This window comes from Alosa sapidissima, chromosome 24, assembly GCF_018492685.1.
Source record: "Alosa sapidissima isolate fAloSap1 chromosome 24, fAloSap1.pri, whole genome shotgun sequence".
Taxonomy (NCBI): Eukaryota; Metazoa; Chordata; class Actinopteri; order Clupeiformes; family Clupeidae; genus Alosa; species Alosa sapidissima.
The window spans coordinates 24357906-24379263 of NC_055980.1; the positions used below are offsets into that span (position 1 = coordinate 24357906).

The 21358-nt window shown below is 39.7% G+C and overlaps 1 protein-coding gene across 4 annotated transcripts in view; it reads left to right on the forward strand.

Annotated features, from left to right (window-relative positions):
- LOC121699641 (complement factor B-like) overlaps nucleotides 1–21358 on the forward strand; it is a 55108-nt gene that overhangs the window by 10814 nt on the left and 22936 nt on the right. For all 4 annotated transcript variants that reach the window (XR_006027001.1, XR_006026999.1, XR_006027000.1 and 1 more), the window contains exons 7-14: nucleotides 4031–4181; nucleotides 9760–9903; nucleotides 10011–10100; nucleotides 10914–11057; nucleotides 11507–11619; nucleotides 14578–14713; nucleotides 14829–14961; nucleotides 15680–15759. Coding sequence is in view for 1 of the 4 variants with exons in the window: in XM_042081944.1 (XP_041937878.1) it covers nucleotides 4031–4181; nucleotides 9760–9903; nucleotides 10011–10100; nucleotides 10914–11057; nucleotides 11507–11619; nucleotides 14578–14713; nucleotides 14829–14961; nucleotides 15680–15759 (991 nt within the window). In the remaining 3 variants the exon portion in view is untranslated. The remainder of the gene's footprint in view (nucleotides 1–4030; nucleotides 4182–9759; nucleotides 9904–10010; nucleotides 10101–10913; nucleotides 11058–11506; nucleotides 11620–14577; nucleotides 14714–14828; nucleotides 14962–15679; nucleotides 15760–21358) is intronic.

The following is a 21358-nucleotide window of genomic DNA, read 5'->3' on the forward strand; positions in this document are numbered from 1 at the left end:
AGTACAGATGCGTGTAGCCTATTCTGCTGGGTTTTAGTAAAGCATGGTTTAGTGGAATACCTGTTTCATAAGGTTTGCGTTCAGGTTGCGTTGCTTGCCGTTAAAGGGAATGATAGATGACCATTGGTTTAAAGGATGTTACGCCCCAAAACACACCCATGACTGATTAAGACACATAAGAACCGCCTTTTTGCGCCAGGCGCCTGTTTTCTTTGACATAACACTTCTGATACATATAGACTCCTGCTCTGCACCACAGATATCTTGAGTCCCATCTATAATGATGGAGTACTGCATGATTGGTAAAGCCTGGACTGACTGTGCAATACCTCTGACAATGCTAATTCCGAACAACTGCAAAATCTCATTTTGCACTTGTGGAGATGTATAGTATTGACAGTGGGACAGCCAGTCAGAGAGGAGAGTATCTCGCTTGGCTTTCTGTCTCAAATGTTGGTAAAAATGACCTTTTTAGGAACTGTGCCCTAGACTTTTTAGGAACTGTGCCCTAGTTGTGACTCTATTGGGGCTGCCTCTTGGCTATTGACTGTAACTGCATGGTGATGAGTCTTGCTATTCTGATGGTTTTCAAATCTACTAAGAGCATTTTTCCAATTAGAATATCCCTTTGAGGAGAATGCCGGGTCTGCTTTTTTGGACAGTGTACTCTTCTTTATTGTGTATGTTTTCACACAGTGGAAGCAAAGAATTCCCTTCACTGTTGGGTCATAGTGAAGCCATGGATACTGTCTGTACCAATCTTTCTGAAAGTGGAGGACCTTATTGGCCAATGTTTGAACACAAATGAATTTGGGATGAGGTTGATTTGGCTTGCTGCCAATATCAATAATGTCTCCAACAGTTCTACACTGTTCTTCATTGTCATCAGACTCCTCACCTTCACTGCTTCTCTCCCTGTTGCTGTCTAAAGCTGGATCAGTTTCCTTAGAAATAGACCACATTATATAATTAACCAATCTAACCATGTCTATGACTGCTTGGATAATATGACATTCACCAGACATTCACATTTCTAAAGTTAATAATTACACATTTTATATTTTGTGTAAAAAAAAATATATAATTTAATTTTAATCATTTTAATACATATTACAATGTTAGCCTATTGACATCTCACCTGTAATTCCACCTGGCCCATCTCTGAACTAGGCCCAGGCCTACAACTAGGCAAGATTGCTGCAGCACCCTAATGAAATAACATGACACATGATGCATTACCTACTGTAAGCAGTCCAACAGTAAACCAGTTAGAAAAAACACCATGTCAAATTTACCTGTAGCCCTGAATCTGTCCTATCTGAGCAACAACCTGTCCAGGGTTCCTCTATCACCTGATAAATAAAATATTAATGTCATGAGCAGTGACAGAGCACGACTCAAATCTCGAAGAATTCACTAGGTCTACTTTTAATATTAAAACTAGCTAACACTTAAAATTCAATTAAATTCAAGTTAATCTGCTGCGTTGAGCCTGCCACACTACCGCTGTCTGATAAGGGGGTGGCTGGGTTGCTTCTTCTGTCATCTGACAAAAAGTTACAAAATCAATCACCATTAGAATGAGAAACCGTTGGAAACGATGTTTTGCATTCATGTTCTATTTCCAGAACGTCAAGTCCATAGAAATGCATTTGTTTTCACTGACAGCATCGTATTTTTGCAGTTTTCATCCATTTCAGCAAACATTTAGCATTGCTGGTTTAAAGCATTGTGCCTTTCCTTTTCTTAGTAACTCTCGTCATGGTACACAAATTTGCTAACGCAATATACCGTAGCTGACATAGCTCGTAGGCTATTTGGTTGATTCCAATGTCCATTTATGCACTGTCAACTAAATTTGTACCAAGAAAGGAAGTTCTACAGTGGCCGACAGGTGCAAACGACGTGCAATTTACAGATGCAAATAGACAAAACACGTGCAAATAGACAAAACACACAATTTAAGAAAACATTTTCATCTTCATTTGACAACACGTGCACATCATTTAGAAAACGCGCTGCAAATTCAGAAAATATTTACATTTCAGAAACAAGCAAATCAGAAGCGTGCTACATAAAATCACAACACAATGGAAGTGTTTCCCGGGTTCACTTAAAAGTGATGAACACCTCTGTATAGGTGGCGAACTACATACGTACAGACACTAGGAGAGGTGTTAATCACTTTTAAGTGCCATTAAAATGGATAAACCCAAAAAGATAGTACAGATAAACCCAAATACTTACATTTCAAGCCAGATTTCTTTAAACAGGAGCTGTCATTGTCACACCCGCATAGTCACATAGTCTATAGTATACTACTTAAACGGCACCGACAATCAAAAAATCCAGTGGAAACTAGATGGCAGAAGTGTGTAGGCCAATCTGCCCACCAGCTTTTTCTACTTCGCTACCTACAGATGTTTTACCGGTATGATATTTCAAAACGCCATGTTATTTTCCATAGACAATCGATGCCCGGAAGTTGGATGGATATGGAAGTTACGGAGGCGGGACTTATTCTGGAGAGGTCTATTTCTATGCCTTTAACAAGTGCATAATATTATGACTTACACATTGTTTTTTGAAATAGCTTCTCATGTCCTCCATCTTTCTCTTCTTGCCCGACATCCTCAAGCAAGAGAGCCAAAAACTTGAGGAAAAACTTTGAATCGGCAGCATACAGGGAGCTAAGCCAATCAAAAAACAGACCTGTCTCAGGAGGCGGTACCAAAGTGGGAAATTATTTAACCCTTTGCGTAGGCCTACCGCATGATGTATGATTTTTTTTTGTTTCAACCTGAATATTGGTGGGGACATTTCAGTCATCTTTTGATATTGGTGTGGACACGTCCGTAGGACCCCACGCAAATCTACGCCCCTGGTCAGCACGCTCGCCTCCCGATCCGAGATGCTGCTGTTCGCGGGTTCCTGTCCGGGCGTGTGCAGGGCTGAATCGCGCAGGTTCAACACAACGCAGGTTACATTGGCGTGCCTGTGTCTGTTGTTGGTGGTATGCTTGGTCCAGGGTCCTCTGTAGATACATTTGAAACCCTCTTTATTTTGCCTCACTATTACAATAACTGCAAATGTTAAATTCCCACAAAATGTAACACATTTCTGAACTTCTAGCTCCCCTGCACCAAACAGCCAATCAAATAGATTTGAAAATTTAGACTTTGGATCTAAAAAGTTTTGTTCAAGTGAGTAGGGCCATTCATGTTTTGAAGTAAGATATATAATTTTTTAAAGTATTATTTTGTACATAAAATATAAGTATTTCTAACTTAATAAATGATAATGTTCACTAAGGGGGAGGGGTTGTTTTTATATGGGGCCGATGCCCCCTCGTGACGCCGGCCCTGTGATGAGTATACATATTTTGAATGTGGATAATACAGTGATAATGTTAAAAGTTGATTCATGTTAAAAGTTGCAATTGGTGAATAAACTCTTCTGAGAGGTGGATAAACTCTAATAAGAGGTGGATTAACTCTATTTCTGAAATGTCTGTAGATAAACTGCATTTACTTGTATAGTATAAGTATATATACTCGTTTGATCCCGTGAGGGGAAATTTGGTCTCTGCATTTATCCCAATCCGTGAATTACTGAAACACACTCAGCACACAGTGAACACACAGTGAGGTGAAGCACACACAGTGAACAACGTGTTTTGCGTTATGCTGAACCTAACGAAGCATAGGCGAAACGCGTTGTTAACTACTAAATAAAATCAGCAAAGAAATCCCACCAGTGTGCGGTGATCCTTCACTCTCCTGTCTATCAATTGATGACTTCACCTTACCAGCACCTGGAAGACTCTGCACGGGAATTTCATCCTCTTAAAATATTATGGTTAATAATATTTGTTATTACAGTATACTTAAAGTATTATTGTTAATACGATTTGTTATTGTTATTATACTTAAAGTATTATTCTTAATAATATTTCTGAATAATGCTTTTAATTGCCAATCAGTAATTATTCTCAAATGTCAATGCTTGTAAATATTTTATATTTCAACAGATTTCCGACTATGAGGTGTCCCCCAAATATGATATTGTAGTTTTTGCCACAAAGGTGACCAAAATTGTAGACATAACAGACTACTACTATAAACGGACCGCCAAGGAACTTTTTGAAGTCATCGAAGATTTGGACAGGTTTGATTATGACAGTAAGTCAAGGCCGTCGCCATTGTGTCAACATAGTGGGGTGTTTAAGCAATATATCCAATGTTAAAGGTCTCATCTCATCGTTTTTTCATTAATTTTGCCATGGTCTCTAGTATTAATGAATGCCCTGTGAGCCGGTTTTGGTGAAAAAAATGCTCTCCTGCGTCTATTTCATGCTGTTCTAGTTTGGTGGGGAAGGTGGGAGGGGAGGAACAACAGGATTTGCCTCTTGCTCATGAATATTCATGACATGTTAATGACCTCGCCTCTGATTGGCTAACAGTACTGTGACGCTCCCTCCAGTGCGTCCTCATCCGATTCTGCCTGTGCTATGCTCCATATTCAACTTTACAGTGCTAAAACCTGGCTAAAACTCGAGTCAAAACTGTTGCACAAAATGTCTTCGGAGATACAACTTCATGTGTTTGATCATAGTATCCGAGTAGGAAGAAGAACTGCTTCCTGATCGTTTGTCGGTGAACGTTGGTTTAATAGAATGGTAACAATTGCCTGTCAGCTTAAAATTTCTCCTAAAAGAGGTAAACGTTTGTGGCAATCGTCATCTTGCATTCAAGTAATAAACAGTTGGAAACGTTTTAAAATAAAGACCTATTTCTTTACAGTCAAAAGTCTTTGCAATCTTCCTAGTAGATATTTTACTTCACAACACTGGTTATAAGCACCCTAAATGCAGTTCAGCCACTGACCTAGCCTGCTAATTGTATGCTATCGGAATAGATGGTTATGGTTTGAAATCCATGATACTATCATTGAAAGACCACTTGGTTATAGCTCAATATATACTGTATATAGATCTAAATGCAAACACACTTACCTACTCCGTCCTAGCTATATTTCGCTGGAATTGCACCAGAATGCCTACAGAAGCAGAGAACGTGTGCTGGAAGACTTCTGCAGTAATGAGTATAAACTATGGCTTTAATAACCTACATTGGCAGAGGTTAGCTTACTCAAGTTGTTTTCTGTCACGTATGACCCTTAGGAAAAAGTACTATAGGAATCTTATAGTATAAGACTACTATAGAAAAACTATAGCAGTTATAGGATATTATAGAGTTATTAGTAGTACTTCTACAGTATGTCCCAAAATATGTATTCCTATAAGATTACTATAATATTTTGTCCCAAAAATACTATAAGATTCCTATACTACTTTTTCATAAGGGGATTGCTCATGTGGTTAGAAAAATGGGCAACACCAGTACCCCTGTTGTCTGTATGACCCTGTATCCAGGATTAGAACCAGTCTGCCTTAACATAATGTACTCCCTTCAAAATGCACTAAACATTCGACTATGACTACTATGGCCCCCTGTGAGACAGAAGATATGAAAGGTAAGATAAACCTTTAGCCTAAAAGGGACAAAAACTGATGCAACTCCTAAAACTAATATACAAAACAGGTACATTTTCAATAAATAGCTTTATTATATTTACATACAGCAGTGGTACTCAAAGTGTGGTCCGCAAGCTCTCTCAAGTGTTCCACAAGTATATGTGGTAAAATATAATAGATGAGTTGTTTGCAATATTGAGCCAACTTGTATGTACAGTAAATCCAAACAGTTCCGCAACACTCATGTAACCTACAGTATGCCAGTTTAAATCATATGAATCCTCTGAAAGCATAAGCATGGTGCAAAGACAATAAGCAAGGTGGTTTAGTGAGAAGGCCTATTGTGTAATAGACTGTTGAAGTAGGTCTACTGGTTTTTTTTTTTTTTTTTTTGCTAGGTGGTCAGTGATATTTTTTTGTTTAAATTATTATTGTTTAAGTGGTCCTTGGTCTGAAAAAGTTTGAGAAACACTGACAAATAGTAATATTGCAGTCTATTAAAATAATGCAAACACAAAACAAGACCATCCAAACTATGCACAGAATTAACAATGTCCTCTTTTTGCCAGACGATGCAGACATCTGGCCTACAGATCCTTTGTAAGATGGTGCTGGGATTATTTAGGGAAAAAGGTCTGAGTTGTTGTTTCGGCTTGTGTTGTCCTGGGTATCCGAAGGGACAACACACAAAACACATTCGTTGGCTGTGATGATTCTATTACATTGCTCATTGATTGCGCTGGGCCATAGGTGGAGCCATCAGGTGTTATTGTGGAGATGTCACTTTATGTCACTTTCATCCTCCTCCTCCTCTTGATCAACCCGAGGTCTTCTAGCTGGCCTTGGATGAACAGACTTGATGGGAGTAGAGGTAGCAGGCCCCCATGTCCATGGTGTATCCGAAGTGCTTGTATAAATACTCATACTTTTCATGAAGTATTCTGTTTGGGTACCTAAAGTAAATAAATGTGTATTACTGTGTAAACAAGATACTAATAGTACACAGTATAAAGAGGAAAAAACTCACGCACATCCCGATCTAATCCTGGGTGCTGGACAAAACACTTACGATGAGAGAGAGGGGAAAAAAAAGTCCGCAACACCAGTATATGCTCCCAAGTTATAGTTTAATTACCGTGACGTTTCGGGCCCACTCAAGCCCTTCATCAGACGAAGGGCTTGAGTGGGCCCGAAACGTCACGGTAATTAAACTATAACTTGGGAGCATATACTGGTGTTGCAGACTTTTTTTCCCCTCTCACTAATAGTACACAGGACATTCACTCTCTCACACAAAACTGTACTGGCACAATGGAAACAAAAAATATTTTAGTGACTGTGGTAAGGTGTATGATTTACTAAGTAGCACACCCACAAGAAGACATTCAGTAATATCAATTATATCTGTTATGCAATTCATGGGTTTCATCAGGTCCATTTACACAGGTGTATTAATCAAGCACCATGCAGTCTGCATTCATAATCGAGCTACTTGATTTTATACACCTGTGGAAAGTGACCTGATGAAACCCATGAATTGACTTTCCCAAACATTGATGAGCACATAACCTGTATTAGCCTACTAGAAAAAGACTTCTAGAAACTAACTAGCACAACAATACAAGTTAGATCACAAACCTTTGCTTCTAACGTGATGACCTAATGTAGGCTAGAAAGCTGTGTAGCCCAACATGAGGATGTGCTCTGGAAGACATACAAAACACTAAGTAAACAGCAAGTAATCAAACAAAACATCATTGTAGGCCTACAAAGGCCAATGTAATAATGGCAAGACGACATAAATTAGACTGAAGTGTAAATACCTGGGCTCTAGTGATAGCGACTTAGCCTAATAGTGCACGGGTATTGTGTTTTTGATTTTCCCTGTTTAGACTAGAACAATACCAGTCCTTAGTTGAGCATAAGATATTGTTGCCAGTGTGGTCATACAGTTTCTTATGAGTGTAGCTACACCAGGCACGTAACTGAAGCATTCCGTTCGCGTTGCGTCTTCTGCAACAATTAGCTTCCAATAGGTCTAATCAATGGAAGTAGCTACACCTGGCGCGTGGCCTGTAGGCTACGTTCAAAAAAATAGACCATTGCTCTAATGGATTTTACCAGAGCCCTTCCTATTAGACATTCTCTGATTTTACACGTCGCGAACAGAACACTTCAGTTACGTACCTGGTGTAGCTTCCTGTAATATAGGCTAGCCTAAGCCTAGCTTGTGCCCTTTTCATGCATGCTAACGAAGAATATAAACATGCTATTTTGTAACAGTCGTTAGGTGGAAAAGTTTGTTTGTACTTACAGCCTGTGAGCTGGTGGTCGATCGTTGTGACGTACAGGTCCAGGTTTTCAGAACATCGATGCAAAACCCCTTTCTAACTGTAGGCAGGCACAGTGAGTGTGGTCGAAATTATTGGAACACAGAACTAATGTTGCACTATACTTCGGTGGCGGTGTTCCAACGATAAATTCCAACCATTTCTTCCTCAACTCTTCTTTCTAAGGCAAGACATGCAACATTGATGTGTTATTGCCACAAATAACACAGGCACGAATTTGCTCCGCCATGTTAACAACTTGCTGTTAGCTCCTACTAGCTGCAGTGCAGAGAGACAATCTCCTGGCCAAAATCTTCCTGTCTTCCTGTGGGCGGTCACAAGCCAAGGTGGGCGAGGCCATGAATAGTCAGTTTCCCTTCGGCGTCATTGGGAAGGGCTCTTTCTGATTCGCTTGTTTTTCAGTGTATTTTCTTTCATTGGCTAATGCGGGCAATGGGGGTAGAAGATCATTTTCACGTGCAGCATGCATATGCAACTTGGAGTGAGCTATAGTATTTCGAAAGTAACAAGTATTAAACGGTTTCTCAGTGAATGTGACCTTTAAGTCCCATAGACCTATTTTTTTTTAAATATTGTGAAGCCAAATCAGCGATTTTATCCATTATACAGTAATAATCTAACTGTGAAAATGTCAGACACTATTTTTATTAGCTTGGTTAGCATTGACACTTGACACTTACTGCCAGCTCTTCATGTGAGTAGAAGCACAACACCAGTTATCCAGACATAAAGGTTATCACCACGCGGTTTAAATCACGTTCCGCTATTACAAAAATATGTTAAGCCAGTTAAGCAAATTAAGATATATTTTTTCTAAAAAAAAAATCCCATCCACTCCGCTAAACTCTAGGAACCCAACCACTAGATGGCGATGAGATTACTTTCCCTCCCTATATGCTTTTCTGACGTGACGATGCTAGCACGTTAGCAGCGGTTAGCTAACGATGCTAACGTTAGTTATCTACAAGTCTCCTCCAAGTGACAATCATATTATACACAGTGCTGGCAATGCTAGCATCCCCGTTTATCTTACTTACATTGAGTTGACTGTGTGGCTTAATCCACAGATGTGGTGAAGCACTGTTTCATTATGGGTTTTTTTTACAATAATCTCTAATAGTATTATCCCAATCCATCTCTCCACTTCAGATTATTGTGGACAAAAGAAAGGCAATTAAAAAAAATATTGACTGAAATTTAGAGCTTTGTTTTAGTTTATTGATAAGGTCCAGGAGCCTGGGAGGTGTCATTGCAAGATTATATTTGTATGTAAAGACAAACTGCGCTCGTTTTACTATATTTTGCACTCATTTAACTAAATAGTGTGCACAACATATCAAATTGTGCACACATTCTAGTAAAATAAGAGCATAATTCAGTATTGCGTCAGTTAAAGCATAAAAAAATGTATCCTTAATATAACCACCAGGGAACGTTCCCAAAAGGTTCCCTGACAGTTGCACAAAAACAGCTGTAAGGGGACGTTCTGGGAATGCTCTCTGAAGGCTACACAATATCTTTAAAGGACGTTCCCAGAATGTCTTTTAAAGGTTTATTTTTCTTCCCGGAAGATTGGTGTTTGCTGGATAATTGTTTTGGGTTTTTTTTTCGTACCAACAGTACTAGATGACTTTGAGAAACGGAGATCTATGTGAAAAACAATGCCAGATTTCTTCTTTAAGATGTCATCTACAGCCATACCAGCAGAGAATACAAAGGACAGAGTTTGCATAGTCATGGTTAATTAATGTGATAAAACATTCACTGTCTGAAACCTGAATCAATATCTGTTGTATTTCCTACATATGTTTACTTTACATATGTCTCTATGTATTTTATACCTTTAATGCAGTGTGTTTGTTCTTTTGACAGAAATCAGAGATAATGCAGGAACAAATATTGCTGAAGCTTTTCACCACATTTACCATCAAATGAGCTTGATGAAGACTAGAGCTGAGCTTGAGAACAGCCCTGAGTTTGAGAACAGCAGTCACACCATTATCATGTTCACTGATGGTAACAAATTGTTATTTTCATAACATAGAAATTAATTTGTTATTATGACCATAACATAATCAATGACAATTACATACATCTAATGGTATGTCATCAACTTTTTCAAGGTGAAGCCAACATGGGTGGCAAACCGGATGGTAAAATCAATCAAATCAAGGATATAATACTTGGAAACAAAGACAACTCACGGACTCTTGGTGAGAAACACTCTATTTTTTAGAAAATAACACTGAATGGCAAAGACATATGTGCTGGGTGGCTTTGAAAAACAGATTACGGTCCAATATTCTGGGGAATAAATTCACAAAAGAAATTGTGCGGACTCTTGTGAAGTCCGATTGACTCGTGGCAGCTTGTGTATGAGGAAATACAATACAGAGTCTTAATGGAGGTGTGTATTCAATTTGAGGCTTGGCTAAACTCCGATAAATGTACCCCTCAGCTTGCAATTTTTTCAAGTCAGGTCAGGTTTATCTATGAATCACTTTAAAAAAAAACAACAGTGACAACGACCTGAGGTCATTTCAGTAGCAATAGACCTCTGAATCAGAAGTGTCTACAAAAAGGCCCCAAAGCTTTGAGAGGTATGTACGTAAATAGCTAGTCTGCAAAGGTATGCTGTTGTCTCATTACTTAAAGGGACACCAGGCAAGCTTGATGCTTTTTCTCTACGAAACTCCCCCTCGCTCGGTCTAAAGCTCTTTTCCTTTTCTTTGCATCTTCTGTCAAGGGGTTTCGCAGCTTCATTGCTGGCTCTGCCATTGTACACACGTTTGCAACAATCGCTAGCGTTTCGTTAGCCTGCCTCTGTGCTGTAAACAGGATGTAAACTGATCCTGCTTCGGTGAACTTGCAAGCAGAATTTTCTTCCTACAGGCAGTAGGGGCGGGCGAGAGAGTCTTCATTCGCCCTGTAATGAGTCATTTAACCATATACCGACTTACGAAGATAAGTAATTAACACAAAAACGTTGCCTGGTGTCCCTTTAATGCGATCCTTTTCCCCCACAGAGATCTACATGTTTGGCGTGGGCGAAATCGATGACATGCAGAGAGCTGATCTCAATAGTTATGCAACCAAAAAAGACAAAGAAAAGCATGTCTTTTATGTGGACGACATGAAGAAACTGCATGAGACCTTTGACCTAATGCTTGGTATGGGCTCTCTTCCAAAATACCTGCATATCATAGAGCAAAGAAAAACAAAAACAGAAATATTAGGAAAATCTATTATGTGCATGTGATATTTTAAAGTATATATTTTGATACATTTGCAGATATTAAAGGTTTGTTTATGTTTGTTTATGTTAATGTTTAAAATTATTAGCAGATACTTTCGTCCAAAACAATGATCAACAATGATCAGGTCAATGAAGTCACCTAAATGTGGATTCCCATTGGTCAATGTTGAGTGAAGTCAACTGAATAGGGGGATTCGACTTTGTGTAGCCGCCTGCAGCCGTCTTAAGATGACTGTGTACATGATTATTTCTGAGATTCTGATTCATTTTCAATCATGGCGTATGCACAAGTCCGGGTTGAAAATGTATCAGAATCTTAGAGATAATGAAACATTTTCTGATGATTATTTCTCTGTTTTGTAGATGAGAGCACCAGTGTAGGTTTGTGTGGACTCCACAGGGACTACAGATATAAAGATGCTCCGAACCCGCCAAACCCTATGAAACAACCTTGGCTGGTTAAAATCAGTGTCACGGTCAGTCCATGTTCTGGAATGAATCATATTTCTTCTTTTTATCATTAGATTCAGCATTGAGCCATCACTGGGCCTGGTGTCCCGATAAAGATGGATCTATGCACTATGCACATTTTAGGATTATCTTATTTCTGTGTGTTTCCCGAATATACCCATAGCGTAAACACACATTCGCTGCTCTAGAAGTTCTAAGGGAAGCTGATCACATTAATACTGCTGAAATATCACCTAATTTGATGATATCAGGTGACTTCACCTCACAGCTGCCATTTGAACTTCGGACCTATATTTTAATTGACTTAAAGGGATATTCAACCATTTGGGGAATTACTCATTTTCCACCTCCCTTTGTGTTAAACAATTGATTTTTACCTTTCTCCAGTTCATCCAGCCATTCTCTGAGTCTGGCAATACTACTTTTAGCTCCAGCCTAGCATAGATCATTGAATCGGATTAGACCATTAGCATCTCGCCTGCTACCATCACGTTTAAAAGTGAATAATTTTCCTATTTAAAACTTGTCTCCCCTAAAGTTAGAAAATGTAATAAGACCAACGGAAAATGAAACATGGCGATTTTTCTAGGCTGATTTGACATGGAACTATACTCTCAATCAGGCATAATGATCCAGTCACTAACCAATTTGTCTGCTGCAGCTCAACCTTGTTGCTGCAGATAGCCTACTATTTTCAGGTGCTGCATGATATCATTGTGCTGCTGCGCCCATGGTGTTCCTTGATTATTACGCTGGAAGGAGATTATAGTTACATGTCAAATCAGCCTAGAAAATCACCACATTTCATTTTCGTTGGTCTTATTACTCTTATTACAAGGAAATCTGCAAGTGTTTCACAACATTCTTAAAAAGGTACACTATGCAAGATTTTTCACCTTAATATAACAAACTTGCATTCATCTAGCATAGTTATACAGCATAGACGTAGTGAGTTGCTACCGAGAAAAGCAACCATGCAACTTCGAAGAATGGCGGCCCAACAAATCTCTCAAGAATCGTGAAACATTACCTTTTCAGTAAATATAGCTTTTTGGACAAAAACATTGTCATTGTGTACAAGTGAGATAAGTCACGAGAACTTTTCTATTTACAACAAGAGTAAAATATAAATATATAACTCTAGAGGAGCTCTACAGTCACCAAAAATACCTAAACTTGCATAATGTACCTTTTTAAAAGGACCAGTATGTAGGAAATAATGGAAAATAAACTGTAACCATTCCAAAAATGATCACCATATGTTGTCAGAGAGTAAGGAAACACGATGAATTGAAGTAATGGCTTATTTGACAACATTACTCTAACCTGTTAAACCCCGTAAAACCCATGAAAAAAAAGTTACGGGGCGGAATCTCTTGGAATTTTCGTTTATGCTTTAAACGATTAATTCTAGAATAGCATATTAATAATGGGCTAGCGCGTCCTCCTATTTGGGTTGCCAAACAGATTAAGTGGACATTGGAGGAGCTTCCTGAGATGGTGACGTCTTCGTCAAACAAAGAATATCAAGTCTGGCGCAAAGCTGGCCATATTTCTCCACAACAGGTAGCCTAGGCTAAACTTCATCTGCATTGCTAACTTGAGCTAAATATGTTGCGTTGGTTACATGTATTTTTTGTTTTCACTGTTTCCGTAATGTGTAGCTGGGTCATGGTTGGAGAAACGTTAAAGCAGCTGCAGGTTAACTAACGTTAGCTAAATCTTCATTACATCTGGCAACCCAGAAGCAGAGGCGGACAGAGTGCACAGTTTCATTACTTGAGTAAAAGTACAGATACCCTTTGCTAAATTTGACTCAAGTACTTGTTTTTAAAAGTACTTGAGTACAAGAGTAGCCTACATTTTCTAAATATTGCATTACTACTGCCACAGTGCTTACATTTACAGAAACGTCCTACATAGAGTTATGAAAAATGTTAATGTTAATACCTGGGAGAATGTAAAAGGAATTGAAAGTAAAATCAATTGAAAGTAAAATCAAGTCATTTTTATCTTTTTACCATGTTGCCAGGGATGGGCAGTATTTCTAATACATGTATTTAAAATATGTATTAAAAATACAAAATACTATTTTTTAATTGAAACACTTGAAGCAAAAACTATCATTAACTTGTTCAGAAAATTGAAATAGTCTGGCGAGGTGGAGCCACAGGTTGGCACATTCCCGGGATGGACCTGCTGCGTCTTCATCCATTGTTTCGTCCATGGTTTCATCTCTTATCTAAATCTGACCATAGAGTTGACTTTGGCGGAAAGTTGAAGGTGATTGCTGATAGGCTATCCCAATCAGTGGCACTTGCACAATCCAATCACGTTTGAGAGGGAAACAACAAATTGAGGGTTTCCGAGGTTTTTCTTTTTTACTTTTTTTAGAAGAAGTAACGGGTACTCACGGTTATGGGTAGAAATGTAGTGGAGTAAAGAGTACAATATTTGCCCCTCAAATGTACTTGAGTAAAATCATGAGTACCCCCCAAAAATGATACGAGTAAAGTACAGATCCCTCAAAATTGTACTCAAGTACTGTACTCAAGTAAATGTACTCCGTTACTGTCCGGCTCTGCCCAGAAGAGGCTTGCGTCTGGTAGTCTTGAGAACGTTCACCAGTGTTTTGATTTTGGCTTACAGAACGTTCGGTAACAATCCTACAAATCGCACCTTTAAGTAATGATGGTTTTGGGAATAGGCCCAAAAGAGATGTTCATGAGAGTAACTTTGTGAACTTTAACAAATGAACCCTGGTCAATGTGTTGTCACTGTGTCAGTAGTTAAATCCCCTGCAAGAAACCAAGCCAAACTACATTTCACTAAGTTTAGGCAAATAGCTAAAGGTATTGTCTCACCAGCAGTAATCACTAACCTTTGTATGGCCTTTATTCTATGCACCATGACAGTAAATTCTCCAAAATGTTTTCTCTTGTATACCTATATTATCTCTTCAGCATGAAAATGGACTTTCCTCCAATTGTTTGGGTTCTCTCATCACTCCCCGTTGGGTCTTAACGGCTGCCCATTGCTTCAAGTTCGGAGACATAAGCGAAAAAATCTATATAACTCTCAGCTCTGGCGAGATTGCAGGTGCTAGTGATATTTATACAGATTTGTACCCTTAAGAGCATACTGTATTGTAATATCTTTCCCACATAATGTAATGATGCATTTCTTTCTCTCTTTTTTTTTTGCTTTTCTCTAGTGGTGAAAGATTTCACTCCGCATAAAGAATTTAATATAAGTTCGAAAAAGGATAAAGGAGTATCTGAATCTTATGACTATGATGTGGCTCTTATTCAACTAAATGAAACTATTAAGGTCTCTGACAAGAAAAGGTCAGTCCTTTTATCACATTTCATGTGATGCCAGCGACACTTTCAAAGCGAGCAGGCATTTAACCCCGGTCTCCTGTGTCAAGGATAACAACAGTTAACTAATTCATTGTTAACTGCTTATTATGCACTGTTAATACCTAATAAGCTAATGTTACCAAATCACAGTGTCTGTGAGTGATATGTACTTTGAGTGTGTGAGGGGACCGAGAGGGAGAGAGAGTATGTGTGTGTGTGAGAGAGATCTTCATTACTTCAGCATAAAAATAATGCTAGTAATGATAACAATATTCAATAGGCAAGTCATTTTAATACATTCAAAGTAATTTTCCTAAATACTTACATGATCGTTTGTAGCCACAGGCTGCCTCTTGATAATGCGTGGTGATAATGTGTGGTAATAATGTGTGGTGATAATGTGTGTGTTGATAATGTGTGGTGATGGTGTGTGTGGTAATAATGTGTGTGGTGATGATGTGTGTGTGGTGATGTGTGTGTGGTGATGTGTGTGGTGATGTGTGTGGTAATGATGTGTGTGTGGTGACGTGTGTGGGGTAATGTGTGTGGTGACGTGTGTGGGGTAATAATGTGTGTGGTAATAATGTGTGTGGTGATGATGTGTATGGTAATAGTGTGTGGAGTAATAATGTGTGGGGTAATAATGTGTGTGGTGATTGCCCACTCTCCCTTTCCCTCGCCGCCTCCCTTTTCCTATTTTTAGACCTATCTGCATTCCCTGCACTAAAGAAACAAGTGCTGCTTTAAAACTGGTTGGCAGTGATGATACATGTGAGAGACATGGTGAGTATATTTATAGATTTAAAATAATATTAAATAATTATGATAAATAAATATATAGAAATGTAACCTCAGTTCTCTGAAAGAGAACATAATGTCACGTTTAGGGGACATATAATAATAATAATAATAATAATAATAATAATAATAATAATAATAATATATTATTATTATGAAACATTCTTGAGATTAAATGAGTCAAAGACCCACTCCTATCATTTAAAAAGGGACCCTATGCAGTTTTGGCAGTTTCTTCGCTGTTTGTTTTTTGCTCATAGTTTTCTCTACAGTGCTCCCCCTATAGTATCAGAGTATAATATTAGTAGACGAGAGGCCAAAACACATAAAAAATCTCAGTTTTTAAAAATAGCCAGCTATGCGTGGACATGGCCTTGCCTGATTAGTACGCAGACCTTCTCAATTAGAATTGGAAGTGGGTCCGGAAAAGGTTAATTGACTTAACGACTTCCAGCAGGGGCGTAACTAGCAGTGAAATGAAACGTAATTTGGTGCATTTAACTCTTACCAAATCATTTCAGAAGTGCAGCAATCTTGTGAACAAAAGTTTAAAAATGCGGTTGTTTACTCAATGCCAAAGAAACACATGTCCATGGATTAGCGGTTGTGTTTGCACACCTGGGTTTTAGGGACATTTGGAAATGGGCTACAATGTCAGGCCAGACGGACCTGCAGAGCAAATCCCAAATTTGCCAAAGGTTCGTATGGGTATTCCCAGGCTAGACATGGCCTGCAATATGAACCAAAATGTAAATGTGTGTATTGTTGAATTATGTCACATTTGGTGCCTTTTGCACTGGAAAAAAAAAATCATGTTCAACTACTTTTAGGGTAGAAAAGTAAAATAATATGAGTACAATAAGCCTTATGAATACAATAGCCTTACTGCTTGTACCCCTAAAATAAAAATATTCAGTTCAATTAATCTGATTCCTATATGTTTTACAGACCATTCTCATTATTCTAGGTTGTCAAATCAGTTGAAGCCCTTGAAAAAGGCTTCATTTTATCTTTAAAAAATTGGACTGACCAATATGCTACAGCCACAATTTCATCAGCCTTAAGATTCTTTAGAATTCTTTTGGTAAGCCTACCCTTACATGTAGAAAATGAAGGTTTGGGATTAGCCAGGGAGAACCCAGATGAACCTTTTAGCACAATTTAATTTGCTCTACAAGTTAGTCTGGCAAGGTGGCCATTGACACCATTTTCATTTTCCAATGTTCCAAAAACCCAGGCACCAATTACAATCACTTATCTGGTATGGGATGGGCTTTATATGACAGATGGAGCAGTGCATTTAACACGACCAATGGCTGTGCTGAAGGCAACAGAGTTAAACGCATATGGTTGTGTATTTTCTTTGGAATTGAGTTAACAACTGCATTTAAAACCTTTGTTTGAGAGAAAGATTTAATTGCTGCAGTTATAAAACCATTTAGTAAGAGTTGCACTGTAACACCCACCAATGTAATTGACCAATTGCAAAACCCCGCCCATCGAACACAGATGAGCCAGTGGCAGTCCAGTAGCTCCGCACAGGCGGACAAACTCAGTCAACTTCATTTTACGGCTCCATAGAAATGCATTGGGAGCCTTGATTTTTGTCTGGTTTTATGGGATTTTTTATAGTGATTTGAGTTGACTGCAACACCGATACACAGAATAATGCCTCTCAGCAACCCTTGCATGTATCAAAGCCAAACTTGGTGCATGGACTCAGGACCCAATCAGTGGGACGCTCAAAAATATTGTGACATTTGACCTCTAGGGGGCACTGCAATTAAGAAACATGCCTTTTGGCCTGTAGCTGCTGTTATGTTTAGAATTAAAACGCACTAGTGGTGTCTGGTAATACTGTTGGAGTTCCTTAAGCCGACCCACGTCAACTTGTGATGTCATCGTAATTGATTCAGCCGCCATATTGGATTTAATCAAAAACACAAACGTTTTTGCAGGTCACAAATTTCAGCTGATCCTCACCAAATGTCAGAGACCATCTTCAGACCATGCCTGATGAGTGCATGGCTTTCTGGAACAATTGACAAAAGCATTGGTCTGTAACAACCTATCGAAATTTGCGGCAAAGCCGCCAAACAGGAAGTGAGCTCATATCTCAGCAACGTTTTCATGTATCAAAACCAAACTTAGTACATGTACCTCAGACCCCTTCGGGAGGACGCTCAAGAAATTTGGTGACCTTTGACCTCCAGGGGGCTCTGTAATTGGCAAAAATGCATTTTGGCCAGTAGTTGCTGATGTGCATTACTCTGCAATGGAAGTCAATGGCAGCCCATAGAACAGTCTGGTAAAAAGTTATACAATTTTGCACACTGATTGGGGACAGTCCAATAATTAATTTCACCAAGTTTCATGCCGGCACCTCAAGCACTCTAGCTTGGACGTGTGTTTACGGACGTGACTTTTGACCCGTTGACCTGAATGTCAAAATGAGGCATCATTGGAGTGTTACCGAGTTCAACACACCGTATGTTGTCAATTTTTGACCTTTATGTTTAAATCACAGCAAGTGTGATCATATCTCAGTCGATCTTTTATTTTTGATGTGAAACTGATGACGGCAAGTTCCATCCAGTTCATTCTAATGCGTGCGTGCAAGGGTGGGGCGGGGTGGGACGGGCTGGGACGGGCAGGGGCGATTGCGGCGGTGGGTTGGTTGGGGGAGGGGGCGGCAACACTCAGCCATGGTTCAGCCCCACAAATTCAGTTATGTTTCGATGTGAAACTTGACCTTGTAACTCAGCCAATCTTGGGTTGTTTGGCATGGAACTTGCTGTGACTGCTTAAAGGAATTATCCGGAGTAAAATGCACTTTAGATCGATTTATGGATGATTGGGAGTACATACGTTGAGTTGACATCCAAATCATGTCATCCGGATGTGTTTTGAGAAAGTTCGATGTTACCGTTTTTGGTCAAAGCTCGTTAGCGTGGAAGTGAGAAGGGCATATTATTTCGCCGCTACAAAACGCTATTTTTATACCTCTTCTACAGTTCCAAACATTGCACTTACGTGGTAGTGAGTAGAGGGTCCCTAAAGCCAAACCGAAGTATCCCAAGGTCTTTATGTGGTCGGATAGAGAGTCCAGAATGAATTTCATCAAGCCAGTACCTTTCCGGAAATGTTGCCATCTTTGCTGCTGTAGGAGTCAATTGCCAAGTGTGCTCTGGAAATTTACAATTTCGTCGCCGTTAAAAAAAAAAAAAAAAAAAAAAAAAAAAAAACACACCATAGTCCAGTCCATACAACTTCATTTCAATTTCAAAAGAAATACTGGACTATTTTTTTTTTTATACGGCGACGAAATTGTGAATTTCCAGATGAGATGCAGGGAAATCTCTTCTCGATGGGCTTCAGACTGTAGACGAAGAGGGGCAGTTGATTGAGTGACTTTGCCATCACCCAGGGCCTGGCCATCCAGAGCAGTTACGGAGAGGGGCACTTTCAAAGGAACGAGTGGGCTCTTGAGTTTTAGGGCAAGGAAACCAGGAAAACTCGGGAGACAGGGTAGCTCCCGTCACAACTCCCCCTCAGCTGGACGGGAAAGTCTTTTTCCCCGAGAGCTCTGGGCAGGAGGCTCTGAAGTGTCCACTCCTTCCGCAGTAGATGCAGCACTTCTCCCTCCAACGGCGCTCCTTCTCAGCTGCTGACAATCGGGTGCGTCCGATTTGCATAGGCTCAGTTGGGTCGGGGTTCTGTGAAGTAGAGCTCGGGAACCAGGGTTGAACCGCCGCATCGCAGGAGGATGTCACATCACGTTGACGTTCTCTGAGCCGATTGGCATGTGAAATCAGGGACTCCAGGTTGGAGGGGCACCCCACAGAGGCCAGGCCATCTTTGACACGATCTGACAGACCATGATGGAAAGCAGACACCAGTGCAAGCTCATTCCAATCACTTACGGCAGCCAGGGTCCGGAAGGAGATGGCATAGTCAGCAACACTGCTCTTGCCCTGCTGGATGTACATGAGTCGTTTGGCTGCCTCAGTACTGGCAACGGACTGGTCAAAGACTCGGAGCATTTCTTCAGTGAATTTCTTGAAGTCGGAGCACTCAGGGCCCTGTCGCTGCCAGGTGGAGGTTGCCCACGCTCTGGCCTTGTCAACTAGCAGTGTTATTACATAGGCTATTCTGGCCCTGTCTGAAGGATAGGTGGTAGGTTGCAGTTCAAAGGTGAGCTGGCACTGAGTAATGAAGTCCCGGCACTCACCCTGCTTGCCATCGTACCGTTGTGGAGCTGGGAGCCGTGGTTCTGGATTCGGTGAAGGGTGGCGTCGGGGGTCTGCACCTTGAACAGCTTGAGCTTGAGAGGGAGTGGCTTGAACTTGAGTGGCAGGAGCTGGTTGACTTGGAGGAAGCGTTTGTCAATTGTAGGAAGAGTGGTCGTTATCTGTTGCAGCATCTCATCATGATGTGCCAAGGTCTGTTGCTGGTTGGTCAGTGCACGGCCGCGTGTGTCCATGGTTGCACCGAAGCTGGAAAGCGTGGACATCAACTTTTCATAGTCCGATACTAGTCCAGGCTGAGGAACCTCTGCTGGGTCTGACATGACTGAGACTTTCTATTAGAAGCGACTCGGGGATTGAACCCGGGTCGCTGGCTTGGCAGGCAGGAGTGCTAACCACTGTGCTATGGTCCAGGTAGAGATCAGACCCAAATGCAGAGGTTCAAATCAAAAAAATGTTGTCTTGTTTATTCCAAAGAAAAAGCTCAGAAACAGAGTCCATAAATCAGTTCACAAAAAGGGAAAAAACAGAAAATCCAAAATTAGCAAAATTGCTTGGCAACAAGAGGCACTTCCGAAAACAAAGATCAACAAATAAGAACAGCAAAGTCCATGAACACAAAAGGTTTAGAATTCAAAAAGAGCTCACCAGGGACGTGTGGAGTTGACAAAGTCTCAGTGGCCAACAAACAGAAAACCGTAACTTAAATACAAGACTAATTGGTCACATGACAATAACTCATTAACAACAGGTGGTGACAAACAAACATGGAGGGAAACACAAGGGAAAGGCGTGGCCCGGAGCACATGGCAAACCAACAGTGACCCCTGGAGGCCAAAAGAGACAGAGCACCCTAACAAAATGTATACCGAAATTCTTAAAAATTTAATTTCATTCACATAGAGAAAAATATAGAGTGTATGACATGTTCAGTAAGTTGTGGGCTATTTAACAAAAAAACTGAATTGGAATATCCTGAACCTTTCAAAAGTTATGATAAATTTAGTGATCCGTGTAAAAAAATGCAGGAAACGGGATTTAGAATGTTATCATAATTCACATTCTCTTTCTCACCAACCACATAAAAGTATGCATAAAAACTAATAATGAAGTCAGACACAATGGTTTAGATTTATTTGGTCTATAAGAATAAACCATTTATTTGTATAAGCAAATAATACAGTCAATAAGAATGACATTTAAAAAAACATAACATTACAAGTAGTACAGGAAGTAAATATATATTTATTTAAGAACATTTAGGAAGACATAAAATACATGTGATTCAACAGATATAACTTTATTATATATATATATATATATATATATATATATAT